This window comes from Podarcis raffonei, chromosome 11 (assembly GCF_027172205.1).
Source record: "Podarcis raffonei isolate rPodRaf1 chromosome 11, rPodRaf1.pri, whole genome shotgun sequence".
NCBI classification, from domain to species: Eukaryota; Metazoa; Chordata; class Lepidosauria; order Squamata; family Lacertidae; genus Podarcis; species Podarcis raffonei.
The window spans coordinates 10,236,486-10,258,890 of NC_070612.1; the positions used below are offsets into that span (position 1 = coordinate 10,236,486).

Consider the following 22,405-nt stretch of genomic DNA (forward strand, 5'->3'; position numbering starts at 1 on the left):
CATATAAGGACACTGTTCAGCATAGGCAACCCAAATGATTGGGAGGTTTAGAGGCTCCCCTATAAAGAAAGTTTGCAGTGTGATGTTGGGAAAGATGGAGGGCACAAGGAGAAGGGGATGACGGAGGACGAGATGGTTGGACAGTGTTCTCAAAGCTACCAGCATGAGTTTGACCAAAGTGTGTGAGGCAGTGGAAGACAGGAGTGCCTGGCGTGCTCTGGTCCATGGGGTCACGAAGAGTCGGACACGACTAAACGACTAAACAACAACAACAGTCCCACCACATATGATAATAGATGGGCCATTGACCCTGATTCAGCAGGCCCTTCTTTCATTATGAGGTCATATTCTCTTCCTCGCAGATCAGACCCATAAACAGAGTGGGCCAAGAGGACAGGACAGCTCTCTTACCACACAGTTCTTTCCTCAGACTTGATGGCAGCTCACAGGAGAAGGGGGCTTGATGGAGTTCCCACCTTGTACTCTCTTTCCTTTCGCCCTTTAGGCTCATGGGCCCCTTTCTCTCCTCGCTTCTGTGGTCCGTGATCACCATGGTTTGCTGTGACGTCTGAGTCGGGCAAACTATGGTTGGCAGTAGGCAGGAACTGCCCCCAAACCAGGATGTTTCAAGCCTGTTTCAAATCATGGTTTGGAGTGGAGCGTAATACTCTCCCTCCTCAGTGGCTTTGTGTCAGAGGAGGCTCCCGAAGGAATCCTGGTAATGGATCATTATGGGTATCTGAATAGTGGCTTTTACAAAGCTTCTTTTACAGCCGCTCTGCAAAGCACCGCGTTTCATAAGTAAGAGGACGTTTAATGCCTATAGTGGTTGCGACAGCTTTGTAGTTCTGAGAAAATAAATAATACTTTGCAATTTTTAGAGAGCAGCATCTTCTCTTCCAAGAACCACAGAGCTCTTTACACAAACTAATGAGGCCCCAAAACATCTACAAGACCGGGCCAGACATACCATAACACTTGTTCCCTGAGGCTCAGACAGAGTCATACACACACACTCAGAGAGAAATTCCAGCACAGACTACAGGGCAACGTGCAAACTGAATCCATATTCAAGGGGTCTGGCAATCCAACTAAACCCTCTAAATTCTGTGACTGGAATAAATGTCTGCCTGTTCAGCAGATTAGCATATATTTCATTTGAATGCTTTATATATGTGTATTTAAGGGGGGCGTGTAGAATGTCACTTCTGGGCAGAAAGATGGGTGTAGAAAGTCGAAACTCAACAGCAGGTTATACAGGAGAGGTGCGAAGGTCTGGAAACCATAAGGAGGGGCTTAGACACTTGGAGATGCAGAGAACCCTCCCATAAAATTGCAAAGCACACAGCATCTTAAAAAGCAGAGACATCACCTTGCCAACAAAGGCCCTTATAGTCAAAGTTATGGTTTTCCCAGTAGTAGTGTATGGAAGAGAGAGCTGGACCATAAAGAAGGCCGATCGCCGAAGAATGGATGCTTTTGAATTAGGGTGTTGGAGGAGACTCTTGAGAGTCCCATGGACTGCAAGAAGATCAAACCTCTCCATTCTGAAGGAAATCAGCCCTGAGTGCTCACTGGAAGGACAGATCGTGAAGCTGAGGCTCCAATACTTTGGCCACCTCATGAGAAGAGAAGACTCCCTGGAAAAGACCCTGATGTTGGGAAAGATGGAGGGCACAAGGAGAAGGGGACGACAGAGGACAAGATGGTTGGCCAGTGTTCTCGAAGCTACCAGCATGAGTATGACCAAACTGCGGGAGTTCCTGGCGTGCTCTGGTCCATGGGGTCACGAACAGTTGGACACGATTAAACAACAACAACACACACCAGTGCCGAACCTTTGCAGCGCACAGACAGTGTTGATTCACTCCAAATGGAGGAAAATTCACTCCTGCCTGCTTGCTTTTTCACGTTTGCCGTCTGGCGTTTTTCTTGAAGCTTGCAGGCGATGGTTTGTGAGTTCATGGGCTCCCAACTGCAGCCTGCAGACCATAGCTCAGTTGCTGGGTCAGGCCAGTCACCCAGTCAGTCCAGCATCCTGTTCTCCCAGTAGCCAACCAGTTGTCTGTTGGGAAAACCGGTGAGCAGGACACGAACACAGGATCCCTCTCTCCTCCTGTAGTTTCCAGGAACTGGCATTCAGAAGCAGTGCTGCCCTTTTGGCTAGCAGCCACCGATAGCCCCTTCCTCCATGAATTTGTCTAATCTTTTAAAGCCATCCAAGTTGGCGGCCATTGCCGGCCTCCTGTGGCAGCGAGTTCCGCAGTTTAACTAAGTGGCTTAAACAAGCACCGCAGGCAATACTGGGCAGGAGGGAACAATAGTCTTGACATTTGGTAAGGGAGCTTCCTATGATCTTAAGCACCCTATTGGATTAGGGGTGCAGGAAGCTTGTGCTCTGTTGTCTTTTGCAGCAGGACCAATACCAACTTTTACCAACTGCACTGGCTCCTGGTGGAGTACAGGGTCAGGTTTAAGGTGCTGGTTTTGACCTTTAAAGCCCTATGCAGCCTAGGACCCACATACCTACGGGACCGCCTCTCCCGGTATGCCCCGCGGAGGACCTTAAGGTCCACAAATGACAACACTTTGGAGGTCCCAGGTCACAAGGTGGTTAGATTGGTCTCAACTAGGGCTAGGGCCTTTTCAGTAGTGGCTCCAACTTGGTGGAACGCTCTGTCACAAGAGACTAGGGCCCTGCAGGACTTGACATCTTTCCGCAGGGCCTGTAAGACAGAGCTGTTCCGCCTGGCCTTTGGTTTGGACTCTGGCCTTTGTTCTGACCCTTATGTTTCCCTCCCCTTACGGTTTTGATCTATGGGATACTATTAAAATGAGGATGCATTTTAAATTGTATTTTAACCCATATTTTAAATTGGTTTTTTCTTCTTCTTCTTTTTCCCTGTTACGTTTTTATTGTAATTTTACTGGTGTTCGCTGCCCTGAGCCCAGCTCTGGCCGGGGAGGGCGGGGTATAGATAAAATGTATTATTATTATTATTATTATTATTATTATTATTATTACCTTCTGCCTCTCCCCCCTCTTTTTTATTTTAAAAAATGACTTCGCTTACAGCGGGAAGGGTGCGTGTTGTCACTTCAGACGCACAGGCCAAATGCCCAGGCTTCTGTACCCGGTCCTCAGAGCTCTCTGCAAGCTGTGTCCTTCTCCTGCCTTACCCTCTGCCTTCCTTGAGTGCTTTTGACTATATAGAATGTGTCCTTGAACTGTGATAGTCCCTCCTTCTTGGCTGGGCAGGGGGTAATGATGCGTGCGAAACCTCTGTTGTTGTTTTTTGCATGGCTGCAAATGCAGCCCATTGTACAAAGGCCATACCCAATGCTCTGCCTGCTTCTGCGTGTCTGGGCACACCTGCTGCTGCCTTGTGGCCCTCAGAAAGTTGTAAATGAAAGAAAGTGGCCCTCAGTCGCAGCCCTGTAGAGCGCATTGCTGGTTCCTTTAGCCTCCCCAGCATCTGAAACAGCCTATTGGTGAACTTAACTGGGTGACCGTGAATCTTACTGGGTGTCTGTGAGGCACTCCCTCACAGCCTTGTCTGCCTTTTGGGGTTGTGGTGAAGAGGATGAAATGGGCGCAGGGGGAAACCCATGACCACGGATAATTGTGTCTGCGATTGCAGGCGTTGGGGCAGAGTATCCAATCCACACACACTGTACTGTGACCAGAAAATCCTTTGTGTTTCTTTACAACACATACACACACACTTGTCAAACTAAACATGAAAGTAATAGTACAGAATCAAAACAAAAACAAACAACAAAACACGCACACACAAATACAAATAAGACATGATAACTTACACAAAACAAATAATCAGTAATATATATGTACCATATTTCAGTTCTTTTCTTCTAATTGACTTCTTTCATCCTCAACACGGTTCTTTTTTTCCCCGTTTTTGGTAAACTGTCTCCTTTTTAGTTCATTATTACCCCTTTTTCTTTCTGTTTTTAACGTAAGTACCATAAATTATCCTGCGGAAGTTAATCGAAACAGGTCCAAGTATTAATTTGAGGGCACCACTTTTTAAGATGTTCTCTATATTTTACCCATTATTATTTTTTTTGAAATTTTTGCTTGGTTTGACCCCTAATTGCCTCTGTCGATCTGGCCAATTCAATATTGTGACCAGAAAATCCTATTGGGATGTACATGGCTAGAAGTAAGCCCCAGCATCAGGAACGAGAGTCCGCCCCCGCCCCCCCAAAAATTGGCCTAAATTTGCATCTGCGCCTTTTTGCATCTGGAAATCTGTTCCGTGCCCCAAGTCTTTTAACACCCTGGATAAACTTGTAGTGCCAGTCTCTGCATTTTGGGATTGCCATGAAGTACGTTGTGGTTTGTTTATGTAGTATTTTTTGGCCCAAAGGCCAAGGCAGTGAGCAGCTTTTTAATGCAGCAAAACACATCATAGAACTTGCAGTGGTTTGTGTTCTTCTTTCCCAACTCAGTCCAAAGTGCTGGTTTTGATGTATATAAAACCCTGTACATCTTGTGACCTGGGATAGCTAAAATACTGTCTCACCCTGTATAAACCCATATTATATTAATGAGTTGAATACACCGAAAGATTTACAAGTCATGGAGGCGTGAAGAGTAGGTGTATGAACACCTAGTTTTTGTTTTGGTTGCTATTTTGTTAAGGTTGATACTGTTTTATATATTATAAAAGCTGTATTGATTTCTTAATAATATAATCTGACCTTTGCTTTAATTGTTTCCCCCCAGTTGCTCCTTTGTTAACAGTTTCTTTATAGATCGTAATTGTTTCACTGATGGCGTGTTAATTATCCCGTATGACCTATGCTGTATTTGTGATGTTTGTGTCATGTTGTTGTTGTTTATCATTTGCAAGCCGCTTTGGGATTCATTTGAATGAAAAGCGGCAGAGAAGTATAATAAATCAAATTCAACTAATCCCTGTGCTGTTCAGGAGTGGGGCTCTGGCAGATACAGCCTTAACTTTCAACAAGCCTTTAAAAGTCGATATCCTTCCCAATCTACCGTATTTTTCGCTCTATAGGGCGCACCGGACCATAGGGCGCACCTAGTTTTTAGGGGGGGGAAATAAAGGGGAAAAAATTATTCCCCCCCCCCCAGCCCCAAAGAGCAAAGAAGCCAAGACAGCAAGCAGGATCCATCCAGCTGGCTGTATTGGCTTCCTCTTTAGCCACGCACAACCTCTTCAGCCGGGAGAGGCTGCACGCGGCTTCGTTTTTAAGTCCAGGACAGGTCCAGGAGCGGTGGCAAGATTGCGCGCAACCTCGCCGCCGCTCCCGGAGCTTGCGGGGCTGGGGGCGGGGGAAGCCCGAGCTTCCCCCGTGCCCAGCCCCCAGAACAGGCAGCTATCCACAAGCCTTCTGAGCGCAGCAGGAACTCCTGCCGTGCTCAGAAGGTTTGCGGATAGCTGCCTGAAGCCCGGGGAGCGCAGCGGCAGTTGGCGCTGCACTCCCTGGGCTTCAGGCTGCAGGCTGCTTTCCGCAAGCCTTCGGAGCCCGGCGGGAACTCCTGCCGCGCTCAGAAGGCTTGCAGATAGCTGCCTGAAGCCCGGGGAGCGCAGCAGGAGTTGGCACTGCACTCCCCAGGCTTCGGGCTGCAGGCTGCTATCCACAAGCCTTCGGAGCGCTCCGAAGGCTTGCGGATAGGTGCCTGAAGCCTGGAGAGCGAGAGGGGTCGCTGCGCACCAACGCCTCTCGCTCTCCAGGCTTCAGCAAAAGCCTGCATTCACTCCATAGGATGCACACACATTTCCCCTTCATTTTTGGAGGGGGAAAAGTGCGTCCTATAAAGCGAAAAATACGGTACATCTGTATTGGAACTGAGGGGTTCCTTCTTAGATGTTTTGATATGTTTTATTGCTTGCATGTTTGCCGCCCATTGGGAAGAAGGATGGGATCACAGAATCATAGTTTGTAGAGTTGGGAGGGACTACAGGGGTCATTTAGTTCAATTCTCTGCAATGTGGGAATCTTTTGCCCAACATGGTGCTTGAACCCACAACTCTGAGATTATGAGTCTCATGCTCTAGTGCAGGCATAGGCAAACTTGGCCCTCCAGATGTTTTTGGGACTACAACTCCCATGATCCCTAGCTAACAGGACCAGTGGTCAGAGATGATGGGAATTGTAGTCCCAAAACATCTGGAGGGCCGAGTTTGCCTATGCCAGCTCTAGTGACTGAGCTATTTATAAATTTAATAAATGATCAACTAAAGGTCACATGACAGTGAACATTTGACTGATGGAGCATCTAAAATTATTAGTTTGCTAAGGCTGCATTTTCCTCTTTCTTGGTGCTGAAACTCTAGCACAGAGGTCCAGTTCTCCCCATTCGGTGACCTGGGTCATTCAGAGGACTAGCTGAAAGATCCAAAAGGCATGGTCCTCTTTGGTTTTAGCGAAGTACCATGATGGTGCTGTGATAATAATATTCTTGGGTGAATTCCAAAAGAGTAGCCTTTTTGGATGCATAGAAGGCGATGATATTAAACCTTTTTGGTGCAATGCCTTTTTCATGTGTGGATAGTTGCATGACAACGAGGCTGATTGTGTCGAGCAGTGTGAGATTCCTCCCCAAGTCACAGTAAGTTTATTTTGTTCCAGCAGCTCAAAGGAAGTTGAAATGGATGATTCATTCAAGCCAGCGTTTGAGTCTGTTACAAGGACATCGTAAGAGCCTGGGAGCGCCAGCATCCTGCCTCTTATGAGCTTTGAGTGTCACTGGCTCCTCTTTTTGAATTAATGACTGTCTTATTTCTCCCCTTCCTTTTTCTGCCAGGGTTATCACCCGTTGCCACACGAAGCTGAAATCGCACACACCAAAAAATTGTTCAGGAGGAGGAGGAATGACCGCAGGTAGGGAGAATGCTTTTTGAATGAGCGATGCTTTTTGTGTGTTTATTATCTACCTAAAGAACGAAAATCCTGCACACATTAAAATCACAGGTGTTCGCTGAGACTTCAATCTGCAGGGAGCAACCCAAAGATGGAAGTCCTGGAGGGTTGTGAGTGGCATGTATTCAACATGTTTTCTTGTGCCCAAGGGAAAGATGAGATATTGGCCTGGTTTTCACACCGTGAAACACACTGTTTTGGGGGGACAGGGGGTGGGCTGGTGTGGAGGACTCCCTGGTCCTGAATGGGGTAACTGTGCCCCTGAAGGACCGGGTGCGCAGCCTGGGAGTCATTTTGGACTCACAGCTGTCCATGGAGGCGCAGGTCAATTCTGTATCCAAGGCAGCTGTTTACCAGCTCCATCTGGTACGCAGGCTGAGACCCTACCTGCCCGCAGACTGTCTTGCCAGAGTGGTGCATGCTCTAGTTATCTCCTGCTTGGACTACTGCAATGCGCTCTACATGGGGCTACCTTTGAAGGTGACCTGGAAACTACAACTAATCCAGAATGCGGCAGCTAGACTGGTGACTGGGGGCGGCCTCTGAGACCATATAACACCAGTCTTGAAAGACCTACATTGGCTCCCAGTACGTTTCCGAGTACAATTCAAAGTTTTTGGTGTTGACCTTTAAAGCCCTAAACGGCCTCGGCCCAGTATACCTGAAGGAGCGTCTCCATCCCCATCATTCTGCCCGGACACTGAGGTCCAGTGACGAGGGCCTTCTGGCGGTTCCCTCATTGCGAGAAGCAAAGTTACAGGGAACCAGGCAGAGGGCCTTCTCGGTAGTGGCGCCCGCCCTTTGGAACACCCTCCCATTAGAGATAAACAACTACCTGACAGTCAGAAGGCAGCCCTGTTCAGGGAAGTTTTTAATGTGTGATATTTTAGTGTATTTTTGGTCTTTGTGGAAGCCGCCCAGAGTAGCTAGGGAAACCCAGCCAGATGGGTGGGGTACAAATAAATAATTATTATTATTATTATTATTATTATTATTATTATTATTATTATTATTATTGTGATAAGCCAGACCATGGCTTTGGTACAAATGCATGAGCAGCTTGTGATTTGCCTGGAGCAGGACAAACTGTGAGCCTGGGTTCAAATGGCATAGAAGAATTGTAGAGTTGGAAAGGGCGACAAGGGTCATCCAGTCCAACCCCCCTTTCTGCCCAGCGTGAGACTCAAACCCACGACCCTGAGATTAAGAGTCTCATGTTCCACCAACTGAGCTTTTCCAGGTGTTCATTCCAAGGCATGGTTTAGCAAAGTGCAGCAAAACAAGTGGAGTTGGGCAGAGTATTATTATTATTAATAATAATAATTTCATTTCTATACCGCTTTATATTTTTAAGAAGAAATTCAAAGTGGTTTACAGAATATTAAAACATCAATAAACCAATCTGAAGAAAGTCAAATATAGAGTATACAGTCAAAGCAACATAATTAACAGAAAACTAAAATACTATCTTAAAGGTTTCAAAATAAAACATTACAAAGGAGGTCAACTACAGAACACATATTTAACATAAAGTTAACAAAGAAAATCTTAAAACATTTCAGAAGAAAACGTTGCTAAGTGAAGTCAAATATAAAATGCACATTTAAAACAGCATAATTAGCACGAGAATAAAATATCATAAGCATGACATGGCTGTTTGGCAGGCACAAAAAGATGGGGCAAAAGAATCCAATAATTAGGATTTGTTGTCAGGCATAGTAGCCACACTCTCCTCTTCCCAGAGCTCTGCGTGTTCATGGTTTGGCTTAGCATGACTTGTGAAGCAAGCCATTAAGTAGGACAGGACTGGATAAAGGAGTAAGGTAAAAGGTAAAGGGACCATTAGGTCCAGTCATGACCGACTCTGGGGTTGCGGCGCTCATCTTGCTTTACTGGCCAAGTGAGTACAGCTCCCGGGTCATGTGGCCAGCATGACTAAGCCGCTTCTGGCGAACCAGAGCAGCGCACGGAAACGCCGTTTACCTTCCCGCCGGAGCGGTACCTATTTATCTACTTGCACTTTGACATGCTTTCGAACTGCTAGGTTTGCAGGAGCAGGGACCGAGCAACGGGAGCTCACCCCGTCGTGGGGATTTGAACCGCCGACCTTCTGATCGGCAAGTCCTAGGCTCTGTGGTTTAACCCACAGCGCCACCCACGTCCCATTGGATAAAGGAGAGCGAGAGCCAAAGGATGAAGAGGAAAGCTGAAGGAGGGAAGTTCTGGCTTGAGGGCCAAAGGCGGTGAACAGATTGTCTGGAACAGCATTGGTATAAGCCCCCCGAACAATATCAGGGTTGAAAGACCAGGCAACAGTAAAGAAAATTTGATAAGTTCAACTCCTTGTGTCTTTTCTGGGCCAGTAGACCTGCAAGGAGTGTTGGAGACCATGTAGGAAAAGGAGAGGAGCATTTTGTCTTAATTGGGGAACCTTTGACCCTCCCGTTTTTGCTGGAGTCCCATCATCCTTGACCATTGGCCATGCGGGCTCATGAGAATCTCAGGTGACCCAATTATCAACAGAGGAAATGAACCAAGCGAGTCACCAGCAGCTTACAAAACGCTTCTGTTTAAAAAACAGCAGCAGCAGCAAAACAACACAAAAGCACACACTTTTGCTACTCCAAGGATTTCAGTGGAAAGTAGGGCGCCATTTTCTCAGAATGTGAAGTTAATTAAACATCTTTAAAAACCAAACCAAAATCACACTAGCTCCACTTGACCATTTAAGTGTAAAGCCAAACTAACAGTAGGAAGCCCACCTGACCAAGACTGTAACTGGAAAGTTAGGGACATGTTTGTAATCCTGTTATTTAACAAAGGAACGTCGCTCAGGGCTGTTTTGAACTCAGTAAGATCCGCGATGGGGAACCTGTGGCCCTCCAGATGTTGTTTTTCTCCCATTTTTGTTCTGTTTTGTTTCTAAAGTTTGGAGGGCTTGTTTTCTAATTCATTGATTTAAGCTGCAAAGTGTACACACTTACTTAGGCATAACTCCATGGGGATTCTGAGGAAACATGCGCAGGATTGCACCACACAGAACTCAAGGTTCAGAAGCTCCAGCTGGTGCAGATTAGACTGCTCATGGGGTCAGAATGCTGGCAGCATGCGACACTTCGCCTGTAACTTTTGTGCCGGTTGCCTATATGCTACTAGTGGGTCAGGCTCAAGGTTCTTGTGTTGATATGCAAAGCCCTGGACAAACACTTGAACACAACCAGTTCAGGACATTTCATCTTCCTGCTCTTAGTAAGCAAATGGGACAGGATAGTGGCCCAGTATCACCTCAAATCACACAAGCATCAAACTAAAGTTTATACAGGCTGCTCCAAAGCCTTTTGTAGCTGCGATACATTTGACTGCATTTTTTAATGCCTTTGGTACTCCTTTAGCTAGTGATCTATCACAAGGATGAAAACCAGATATCACCCAGTCTTAATAGTGACTTTAAGAGACACAACACAAAAGGATAAAAGGAATAGGGTGAGAAGGAGGAAAATAAGCTGGAGTTTCTGGGACAGCTTCAAGGGCAACCCTGCGTAGAGCGAATTACAGTAGTCAAGCCTGGAGATGACCGTCGCATGGATCACTGTGGCCAGCTCGGGGCGGGAAAGGTAAGGGACCAACTGCTTGATGTACTGGGAGCCAATGTAGGTCTTTCAGGACCAGTGTTATATGGTTCCAGCAGCCACTTCTAGTCACCAGTCTAGCTGCCGCATTCTGGATTAGTTGTAGTTTCCGGGTCACTTTCAAAGGTAGCCCCACGTAGAGTGCATCACAGCAGTCTGAGCGGGAGATAACCAGACCATGTACCACTCTGGAGAGACAGTGCACAGGCAAATAGGGTCTCAGCTGACACACCAGATGGAACTGGTAGACAGCCACCCTGTACACAGAATTAACCTGCACCGCCACGGACAGTTGTGAATCCAAATTGAAAACTGCTGTAAGCCCCTCCTCTCACTCACTGGCTGAGCTGCTGTGATGTCATAGAATGTTCATGAGTATTCTAACAGCAGAGGTGGGTCAGTCATAAAATACTGCGAATCATTAGTCCAATGGTTGTAAGGAAAGCAGAAGGCAGATTGTCTGAAGGGAAATTTTCAAAAGGCAAGTGAAGAAATGTGCTCTCCTGGGGAAAGGGGCAATGAAAGATGGATTTGACTGTGACTTGTAGCAACTAGACGAATCTTCAGCTGCACATCTCTTGCGATGGATCCACGTGGGGGAACGAGTTACGATGATCTCACACTGGAAGGGCTTGGTGCATGCTTCTGAGCTTGACGTGCATTTTTGCAAAAACCGCAAGTCGGAAGTAACCAAATGCCATGGAAAATTGGGATTAGTTCATCCTTCCTGAGAGCCCCTGAAGGAGCTTACTGTGGCTGATGCTGGAACAGCCATTGTTTGTTGACTGCAAGTCCCACTGCAAAATATTTTATGGGGAATAAAGAGACTACAGAGGAATGGCTCATTGCCCTGGGTCAAAGATTTGTGGAGATGTAAATAAAAACAGCTGTAACAAAAAAGGAGGAGGGGCAGGGAAATAGTTTAAATGCGTAGACTATTTAGAACTGTGAAGGGTGAAAGGGGACGAGGTTGTGACTCTGTGGGGCTCCAGCTGGGATTATGTGAGCAAGTGGGAGGCAGGGGCATGTGGGAGGAGTGGAATAATTTTAAAGTAAACTTAGCCAGTGCCTGGTCATTTGATCTCGGAAGAAGTTGACAGGTCTCTTTGTGAACTCGTCAGGAGTGCAATAACTTTTAGCCGCCCAATGACACAGAATAATAATGTAAAAATTCTGTACGGAACGGACGTCAATGGAGCAAGGAAGTGACGAAACAAATTATTCTATGCTTATCTAGTCTCCAGTTTTCTAATATGCTATTTTGCCCCGTGTTTTACACAATTTCAAAGCAAATTTCACATGCATGAGCTGTTGTGGACTATGTTGAAAATAAAGTAAAAAAAAGTTGCTGTTTTTTAAAAAAGAAATATAGTCCTGCTTGTAAGATTGCAGCCTTAAATTAGGCTCCCACAACGGTACTCTCAGAAGCCACATCGCATAGGAACAGTAGCCCGTGGGTGCTAAGCCATAGGCAATGCCATCATCTCCGATGTGCATTTTAAAGTATTGCTGGCCATAGTTGCCATAGTGATGCTGTGAGTGGAGGGAGGATTTCAGAGATGTGTTCTGCGTGTGTTTGTTTGTTTTTAAATCGATACCAAAAATGTATACATTAAATACAATAAACAACTGGCGCAAAAAACCCCAACACTCTGTAAACACAAGGACAGAAATGATAATACAGTGGATGTTTGGGTTGCGAACATGATCCATGCGGGATGCACGTTCGCAACCCGCAGTGGCATGTCTGCGCATGCGCGGTTGTGATTCGGCGCATGCGTAAAGCGCGATTTAGCACTTCTGCGCATGCACAACCGCAGAAACTCAGAAGTAACCCATTTCAATACTTCCGGGGTTTGGCAGTCCGTAACCTGAAGCATCTGTAACCTGAGGTATGACTGTACCATTAAAATTAGTCACCTTCTGTTAATTAACAATGATGCGGTAGTGATGTTCTGATCTACGAGCTCAGACATGTTGCTCCTGCAAATGCAGACTTGAGGATGGTACCTGCACTCATTCTGCTCCAATGTAACACGGAGACACTCCTGCTAGGCTGTCAGAGAGGAATACTCCCTCACCTGATTTTCCAACCAGTTTTCTGGTAAAAGACGGTCCAGTGTCTCATAAACTCAGCCAACCATTTTTTAAAAAAACCTTAAGCACAAATTCCTTCCATTACCACAGAAAACAGGTCAGCTCTTCCTCCGTTTAGCCAAACACAAGGGCTCAGTCTTGACAGTTAAGAGCCAGTTGGCCACAGACAGGAGGTCTGGCCTCCTACGGGAGCCAAGGAATACAATTTTGATGGACAAGGTTGGTTTGGCAAACAAGCCCGGGGGACAGTTTTAGCCACTGACCAGCGAAGGCTAATGGCCACTTCCTCCAGCGAAGCACATTTTAAGCAGGTCAGCGCAAATTTGTTTCTTTGCAAAGTGAAACAAATCTCTGTGCCTTTTTTAAAAAATAATGTTTAAAATAACACACATTATTTCTCCAGAGGGGAATTATTCCTGAGATCGTCGGGTGGGGATCGTCGAAGCAGAGCTTCAGAAAGATGATTGCTTGTTCTTACGGCTGGTATAAGTTAAATATTTCGCTGAACTAAGATTTGTGAATCACAGTAGTATTCACAAATTGCCTGCTCCTGTGCTGACGTGATTGTTTTATTTGTTTGCACGGCACTTTACAGAGACTGAGAAGACACATCCTAACCCCCAGTGGCTAAATATCTAAAAATAAAGAGTTTTTGGTTTTTTAAGTGGAGGGAAATGGAGACAGGGATAAACAGAAGAACACAGGAAGCTGCTGTATTCACCTCGGGTTAAGTACTTAATTCATTCCAGAGGTCCTTTCTTAACCTGAAACTGTTCTTAACCTGAAGCACCACTTTAGATAATGGAGCCTCCCGCTGCCGTCGCGCCACTGGAGCACGATTTCTGTTCTCATCCTGAAGCAAAGTTCTTGACCTGAGGTATTATTTCTGGGTTAGCCGAGTCTGTAACCTGAAGCATCTGTAATCCAAGGTACGACTGTACTGAGTCAAACCACTGGCCTACCTAGCTAGTATTCTCTGCACTGACTGGCAGTAGTTCCCCATAGTTTCAGGTAGGGAGGCATTCCTGACCCTATCTGCAGATGCCAGGAATTGAACCTGCAATCTTCTGCATGCAAAGCAGATGTTCTGTTTCTGAGTTCTGGCCCTTCCCCTATCATTGCTCCTGCTTCCAGTTACAGATCTTCTTGTTGAGGTATGGCCTTGAGGCACGGCTTAATGAACTTCTGGTTTTGCTGCCTGCTTGACAAGAAACATCTTCATAATGCCTGCTGCTGCTGTTGTTGTGCAAACAGAGAGATTCTCCGGCCTCCGTACGCAGATGATGGGTTGAGTCTGGCCTGGTGTGTAACAAGTGCTATAGGCCTGCACTATGTCCATTAATGATAATTATTACAGAGAATGTTCTGTGCTCATAAGCCTGCCTGCCTTCTCCTCCTGCTGTTCTCCATGGTGAGAGAGGCACTGGCAAGAATTTCAGGGAGAGACAGCAGTTGACTCCCTGCGTTTAGTCTATTTGTGACCCCCCGCTGGTGACAAAGCCTCCCAAACGGGTCCACACATTTTTGGCTGTGTTTGGCAGACAAATATTGTTTCCAGTGGTCAGTGAGGTTCAGCTTTCTTGCCCCCTGCCCCACAGAGACAACGCACCGTATTTTTCGCTCTATAAGACGCACCTAGTTTTTAGAGGAGGAAAACAAGAAACAAAACCGCAAAGCCTCTTGAGTGAAGAGGCAGGATCGCTCCCGCTGCCCTCAAGAGGCTTTGCGTGGCTATCCCTGAAGCCAGAAGAGCAAGAGGGATCACTGCGCACCGATCCCTCTTGCTGTTCTGGCTTCAGTGATAGCTGCGCAGCCTGCATTCGCTCCATAAGACGCACACACATTTCCCCTTACTTTTTAGGAGGGGAAAAGTGTGTCTTATATATCGAAAAATACGGTAAGTATTTCTCATAGTACATGCAGTATAGTTCAAGAGTGTGCAGTATAGTTCAAGAGTGTGCCTTTGTGAAGTCAAACTGTTGGACTTAGCACCTGCTATGACATGTTTGTTGCATCTGGAGCACATGAGGACGTCCAATTGTGCTACTGCAGATGCACCATGGCGTTATTTCTCTCTGCGCTCCTCCCAGAGGTCATTTCTCTCCTGGTCACTGCTACAGATGCATTATCTAACTGCCCATCTCCAGGCACTGCGGTTGTCAGCAATGGATTCAACTCACAACAGGGTTAATGTGGCCAGCCTTCATGTCATGTTTGAAAACATCTTTGTAACCCAGAGTTGGTCTGCCAGCTGATCTGGTGCCGGAAACCAGCTCCTGTAGAGCACACCCTTGGGGATCCTGCCATCTTCCAATCTGCGGACATAGAATCATAGAGTTGGAAGAGACCACAAGGGCCATCGAGTCCAACCCCCTGCCAAGCAGGAAACACCATCAGAGCACTCCTGACATATGGTTGTCAAGCCTCTGCTTAAAGACCTCCAAAGAAGGAGACTCCACCACACTCCTTGGCAGCAAATTCCACTGTCGAACAGCTCTTACTGTCAAGAAGTTCTTCCTAATGTTTAGGTGGAATCTTCTTTCTTGTAGTTTGGATCCATTGCTCCGTGTCCGCTTCTCTGGAGCAGCAGAAAACAACCTTTCTCCCTCCTCTATGTGACATCCTTTTATATATTTGAACATGGCTATCATATCACCCCTTAACCTCCTCTTCTCCAGGCTAAACATGCCCAGCTCCCTTAGCCGTTCCTCATAAGGCATCGTTTCCAGGCCTTTGACCATTTTGGTTGCCCTCCTCTGGACACGTTCCAGTTTGTCAGTGTCCTTCTTGAACTGTGGTGCCCAGAACTGGACACAGTACTCCAGGTGAGGTCTGACCAGAGCAGAATACAGTGGCACTATTACTTCCCTTGATCTAGATGCTATACTCCTATTGATGCAGCCCAGAATTGCATTGGCTTTTTTAGCTGCCGCGTCACACTGTTGGCTCATGTCAAGTTTGTGGTCAACCAAGACTCCTAGATCCTTTTCACATGTAGTGCTCTCAAGCCAGGTGTCACCCATCTTGTATTTGTGCCTCTCATTTTTTTTGCCCAAGTGCAATACTTTACATTTCTCCCTGTTAAAATTCATCTTGTTTGTTTTGGCCCAGTTCTCTAATCTGTCAAGGTCGTTTTGAAGTGTGATCCTGTCCTCTGGGGTGTTAGCCACCCCTCCCAGTTTGGTGTCATCTGCAAATTTGATCAGGATGCCCTTGAGTCCATCATCCAAGTCGTTGATAAAGATGTTGAATAAGACCGGGCCCAAGACAGAACCCTGTGGCACCCCACTAGTCACTCTTCTCCAGGATGAAGAGGAACCATTGATGAGCACCCTTTGGGTTCGGTCAGTCAGCCAGTTACAAATCCACTGAGTGGTAGCATAGTCAAGACCGCATTTTACCAGCTTCTTTACAAGAATATCATGGGGCACCTTGTCAAATGCCTTGCTGAAATCAAGGTAGGCTACATCCACTGCGTTCCCTTCATCTACCAGGCTTGTAATTCTGTCAAAAAACGAGATCAGGTTAGTCTGACATGACTTATTTTTCAGAAATCCATGCTGACTATTGGTGATCACAGCATTCCTTTCTAGGTGCTCACAGACTGTTTGCTTAATGATCTGCTCCAGAATCTTCCCTGGTATTGATGTCAGACTGACTGGGCGGTAATTATTTGGGTCCTCTCTTTTCCCCTTTTTGAAAATAGGGACAACATTTGCCCTCCTCCAGTCTGCCGGGACTTCGCCTGTTCTCCAGGAATTCTCAAAGATGACTGCCAGTGGTTCTGAAATCACATCTGCCAGTTCTTTTAATACTCTTGGATGCAGTTCATCTGGCCCTGGAGACTTGAATACATCTAAACTAGCCAAGTATTCTTGTACTATCTCCTTAGTTATTCTGGGCTGTGTTTCCTCTGCTGAATCATTTGCTCCAAATTCTTCAGGTCGGGCATTGTTTTCTTTATGACCAAGCCAGCATAGACATCTAAACAACTGAGCCTCTTGGGCTTGCTGATCGGAAGGTCGGCGGTTCGAATCCCCACGACGGGGCGAGTTCCCATTGCTCTGTCCCAGCTCCTGCTAACCTAGCAGTTCAAAAGCACGCCAGCGCAAGTAGATAAATAGGTACCGCTGTGGCGGGAAGGTAAACAGTGTTTCCGTGTGCTTTGGCTTCCATCACGGTGTCCCATTGCACCAGAAGTGGTTTAGTCCTGCTAGCCACATGACCTGGTAAGCCCTCTGTGGACAAACAGGGGCTCCCTCGGCCTGAAAGCAAGATGAGCGCCGCAACCCCATAGTCGCCTTTGACTGGACTTAACCATCCAGGAACCATTTCTGAAGGAAATCAGCCCTGAGTGCTCCCTGGAAGGACAGATCATGAAGTTGAGGCTCCAATACTTTGGCCACCTCATGAGAAGAGAAGACTCCCTGGAAAAGACCCTGATGCTGGGAAAGATGGAGGGCACAAGGAGAAGGGGACGACAGAGGACGAGATGGTTGGACAGTGTTCTCGAAGCTACAGACATGAGTTTGACCAAACTGCGGGAGGCAGTGGAAGACAGGAGTGCCTGGCGTGCTCTGGTCCAGGGGGTCATGAAGAGTCGGACACGACTAAACGACTAAACAACAACAACAACCATCCAGGAGTCCTTTACCTTTACCTTTTAGACATCGCTGAGACAGCAGTGTGAACTTGTTGGGAATGTGGGCTTGGGAGAGCCCATCTTTGTTTGAAACTCTTGGAACTTATTTATGTATACAACCACAGCGGCCTGGATGGTTTATGCCCAGAAATGGAAGGAAGATGCAGCCCCTACGAGGGAGACTGGCAGACTAAATTAATGGAATATGCCAAGATGGCTAACTAAACAGAGTATGAGATCAGGAGGAATTTTTTAAGAAAGAATGGGGGGAAATTGTGGATTCTTTGAAAGTTTATTGCAAACAACTAAAAACGTTAGCAGGATTAGAATAATTGCAGGAGGAAATGGTAAATGAGTTATAAATTGGTTAAGATTAAATAAGGAGTAACTAGAATATGCAGTAGTAAAATAAACAACAGTGAACCATGGAAGGGGAGGGGAGGGAAGTCGAAGTTATGATTATGGTTTGGTTGTATTCTTCTGTGAATTTGTTGTAAAATTGAAAACAAGAAAGATTTTGTTTAAAATGAAACTCTGTTTAGAACAAAAGAATGGACTCCCTCACCCAGTGCTTTTTTCTGGGGAGTACAAAGGGGTACACATACTTAGATTCACATTTTGTGAATCTAAGTTTAGCCTCATTGAGGGGCAGTATTTAAATATGATTAGGAAAATGAGAGTACCCCTAAACATATTTTTTCAAAAAAAAGCACTGTGGGCCTCACCCCTTACCTGAGGCTATGTCAGTTTCTGGAGATTGTCTGACTCTACCTTGGCAATGAACAACCTGTCAGGGAGAATTACTGCCACCTCTGCCACCAAGCCAGATTCTGGAGCACATCAGGTGTTCCTGATCAGGAGGTCTGGCTGCTAATTCCAAACACAGCTCCTTCCTCAGGCAGCTGGCTTGATAGACAGAAAAGCAAACCTATGCCTTCTAAAAGACGAATAAATAAACCCAAACATTAATTTTGCTCTGTAAAAATGAATGGCAGCTAGGTGCCACTAGGGGACGCGGGTGGCGCTGTGGGTAAAAGCCTCAGCGCTTAGGGCTTGCCGATCGAAAGGTCGGCGGTTCGAATCCCCGCGGCGGGGTGCGCTCCCGTTGCTCGGTCCCAGTGCCTGCCAACCTAGCAGTTCGAAAGCACCCCCAGGTGCAAGTAGATAAATAGGGACCGCTTACTGGCGGGAAGGTAAACGGCGTTTCCGTGTGCTGCGCTGGCTTGCCAGATGCAGCTTTGTCACGCTGGCCACGTGACCCGGAAGTGTCTCCGGACAGCGCTGGCCACTGGCCTCTTAAGTGAGATGGGCGCACAACCCGAGAGTCTGTCAAGACTGGCCCGTACGGGCAGGGGTACCTTTACCTAGGTGCCACTAGAGGTCACTGTTGCCGCAGGGGCAAAACCTCCCTTCTAGGAACATGGGGAGCTGCCTTATATTGAGTCAAGCCATTGATGCATCCAGCTCAGTATTACTTATATCAACCTTCCTGCATGCCAAGCGCTGAACTATCACCCTTCCCCAGTGTGTAACCTGCCTCCTAGTGATATTCCTGTGCATCTTCTCAGCCCCTTTGAAATATGCAAGTGCTCCTTACCCACAAATTTTGCATTTCACGGCAATGGGTGCTTGGCTAGTCAACACAGAGAGAGGAGTCCCCTGGTTTTACAAGGACCTGAAGAAATTAGAACCTCTCTTGCTGGCCTGCAACTCCATTTCCTGTTGACATTTCCTTCGGAAATTTCTTCATCGTGGTAATCGTTCAGGCCTTGGGAATCATTGGCTTTCAAGAGTCTGGAGAGTTAAATGACAAATGAGATCAGCAAGCCCTACTATATACAGTAGTCTGTGGTTAAAATTCCTATTCCTGTACATGGAATTCCAGCGAAAGAGTCCAAAACACAATCAGCTCATGTTGTGATCAGCTCATTAGCTGCAGGTGAAAAATGTTTAATTGGATTTTAATTGGGATTTCCCCTTGCAAAACGGCGTGAGCGCTTAAGAAAGCACTGGAGCTTTGAAATACTATTTTAATTAGAGCTGAGCTGAAATTTCACAGGAGACTTTTCCCCCCCTCAGAACTACTGAGAATTTCCTTTTTTCTCCCCTGGAAAAAGGAGGTCATGATGCATGAAATTGTCAGCAATGTGATGGGCATCACCTCTCTCTGCATCTTACTTATATCCAGTCTTGGAGGTGGCATGGGTTGTCAGCTTCCTCCTCCCTGGTTTTGCCTTTGTAGAATTCAGCAGGGAGGAAAATGGGGACAAAACCAGAGTTAGTTGCCTCTACCTATCATTGCCTCTAGCGCCACCTACTGTTGGCCTCCCAGCTTTCCACCCTACCCGTTCCAATGGGCAACAACCTCCACCATTATAGGGGGGGGGGAGGAAATAAGTTGTGCTATTCCCAAGAAACTTTTTTAAAAAAAATCTTCCTGAAGAAGTTTGTTGAAAAGGGCTTCCTGGTTTCTCTGTTTGCAAATAGGATAGAGACTTTTGAGAAGCCATTTGCTCACAGCTCTAATCTAATGCAATTTGAAACAGATGACATATCATGGAAGCTCTGGAAAAGAAGACAGTTCAAAGATGCACCAAATCCTGGATCCTCTGTAACTTAAATGGCCTTCAATTTCTTTAATTTTTTATTATTATTTTAAATCTTCTGAGTTATAACCAACAATAATGTGCCCTTTTTGGATATCTGTGATGTCTCAAGATCAGTGAGAGGATGCAAGACACCCTTTTGGGCTGCATTTGCAGGCAGAAATCCACCCCCCTTTTGCAAGGGACAAGAGAAAAATGGCCTTCACTTTTCAGATCTCTGTGATGCAAAATGAGTAGTATTATGGTGTAATTTGGGTAGGGAGTGCTCCACATCAAACTCATTTGCTGTTCTCCAGAATCTATGCACATGCATCGTGGCACGTAACCATCCTCTGAGTGATGCAGAAACAGCAAAAGTAAGAGCAGATCAGCCTAGCGGTTGGAGCAGAGGGCTGGAAACCAAATAAAGGTAAAGGGACCCCTGACTGTTAGGTCCAGTCATGTCCTATTCTGGGGTTGCGGCGCTCATCTCGCTTTATTGGCTGAGGGAGCCGGCGTACAGCTTCTGGGTCATGTGGCCAGCATGACTAAGCCGCTTCTGGCGAACCAGAGCAGTGCACGGAAACGCCGTTTACCTTCCCGCTGGAGAAGTACCTATTTATCTACTTGGACTTTGATGTGCTTTCGAACTGCTAGGTTGGTAGGAGCAGGGACCCGAGCAACGGGAGCTCACCCCGTCGCGGGGATTCGAATCGCCAACCTTCTGATCGGCAAGTCCTAGGCTCTGTGGTTTAACCCACAGCGCCACCCATGTCCTGGAAACCAAATAGACCCCCCCCAAAAAAAACCCAATTCTAATGAATAGGAAGTCTGCCTTCAGCAATTCAACTAACCTCTCAGAATCATGCATTTCTCACCTGTGTGTGCAGAAGGTTCAAGTTTCAATCCCAGCAACTTCAATTGAGATGCTTAGGCAAGAGGAAATGGAGAAGACCTCTGCCTAAGACCCCAGACGGTCACTGTCCGTGGGAACAGACAAGACTGAGCTAGATGTCGCAGTTCTCTGACCTCTGATAGGACAGCTTCCTGTGTGCGTTGTGAAACCATGCATCAGCAACAAATTCTATATCGTATTGTGCGTGGGGATTTGTTGCTGTTTGCTGAGGACAATTCAGGCTCTGTAATTTATTGGCCAAGCTGTTTTCATGTCACATAGGCCAGAGCTACATCTTACCTGCCTCTGGCTGGTCTTGAGATGGTGCTTTGATCTTAAGAGAGCAGGACAGGACGGTGATCTTCCTTGGGAACGAGGAAAGCAAAGCCCCAACAGAGTAGGAAGACAAAAGAGGGGAAGACTCAAGGAAAGAAGCTTTGGGGAATTGATGACCCTCCAAATGTTGTGGACTCTGCAGCACCCTTCCATCCCTGCCTGCCCGGCCAATAGACAAGGAAGATAAGTGTTTTCAGCCTAGCTGCGTCTGCACACACCGCAACCTTCCTCAGATGAAAATAGGGACATCTATTCTACAGCAGTGTGTTGTCCCCTGTGCCCCCTATATACATGCACTGCCAGTGGAATATGGGGAAAAGGTGGGGCTGGCTAAGCTGCCCCAATGGCTGTTACCAAGAGGAGTACAGTGGTACCTCGGGTTACAGACGCTTCAGGTTACAGACTCCACTAACCCAGAAATAGTACCTCAGGTTAAGAACTTTGCTTCAGGATGAGAACAGAAATCACGCAGCGGCAGCGGGAGTCCCCATTAGCTAAAGTGGTATCTCAGGTTAAGAACAGTTTCAGGTTAAGAACAGACCTCCAGAACGAATTAAGTTCTTAACCTGAGGTACCACTGTATGTAACGGTATCATACTGGCAAATGTCTTGGTTATATGCAGGAGCCTTTGGTAAAATAGTGAGGCTTCCATCATCATCATCATCATCATCATCATATAATAATAATTTATTATTTATACCCCGCCCATCTGGCTGGGTTTCGCCATCCACTCTGAGCGGCTCCCAACAGAATATTTAAAACACGATCAAACATCAAAAACTTCCCTAAACAGGGCTTCCATCAGATGTCTTCTAAAAGTCAGATAGTTATTTATTTCCTTGACATCTGATGGGAGGGCATTCCACAGAGCGGGTGCCACTACCGAGAAGGCCCTCTGTCTGGTTCCCTGTAACTTGGCTTCTCGCAGTGAGGGAACCGCCAGAAGGCCCTCTGCGCTGGACCTCAGTGTCCGGGCTGAGCGATGGAGGTAGAGACCCTCCTTCAGGTATACTGGGCCGAGCACCATGGGTGTCAGAGAAGGCATCCATGCTGGATTTTTACAAGGCGGTACTTCTGCTCCACCAACATAGTCTCTGTGGTCAGTGGGCTATGACCATAAATGGGCTCCTGTTTGCCTACACAAGCCGGGGCCCCTTAGGCTGCTTCTAGTAAGGGGAATTAAGGCAGGGGTTGTGATATGAGACAGCCAAAAGGGAAGAGTTAGATGGAGAGGCAGGGAAACTTGGAGCACAGGCAAGAGATATGGGGTGCACATGCAGAAGCGATGAGAGGATGAATTTTTGC

The 22,405-nt window shown here is 46.6% G+C and overlaps 1 protein-coding gene across 4 annotated transcripts in view; it reads left to right on the forward strand.

Moving 5' to 3' along the window:
* Positions 1-22,405, forward strand: part of CTIF (cap binding complex dependent translation initiation factor) — a 180,877-nt gene that overhangs the window by 106,385 nt on the left and 52,087 nt on the right. For all 4 annotated transcript variants that reach the window (XM_053408254.1, XM_053408256.1, XM_053408257.1 and 1 more), the window contains one exon: positions 6,800-6,876. In XM_053408254.1, coding sequence (XP_053264229.1) covers positions 6,800-6,876 — 77 coding nt within the window. The remainder of the gene's footprint in view (positions 1-6,799; positions 6,877-22,405) is intronic.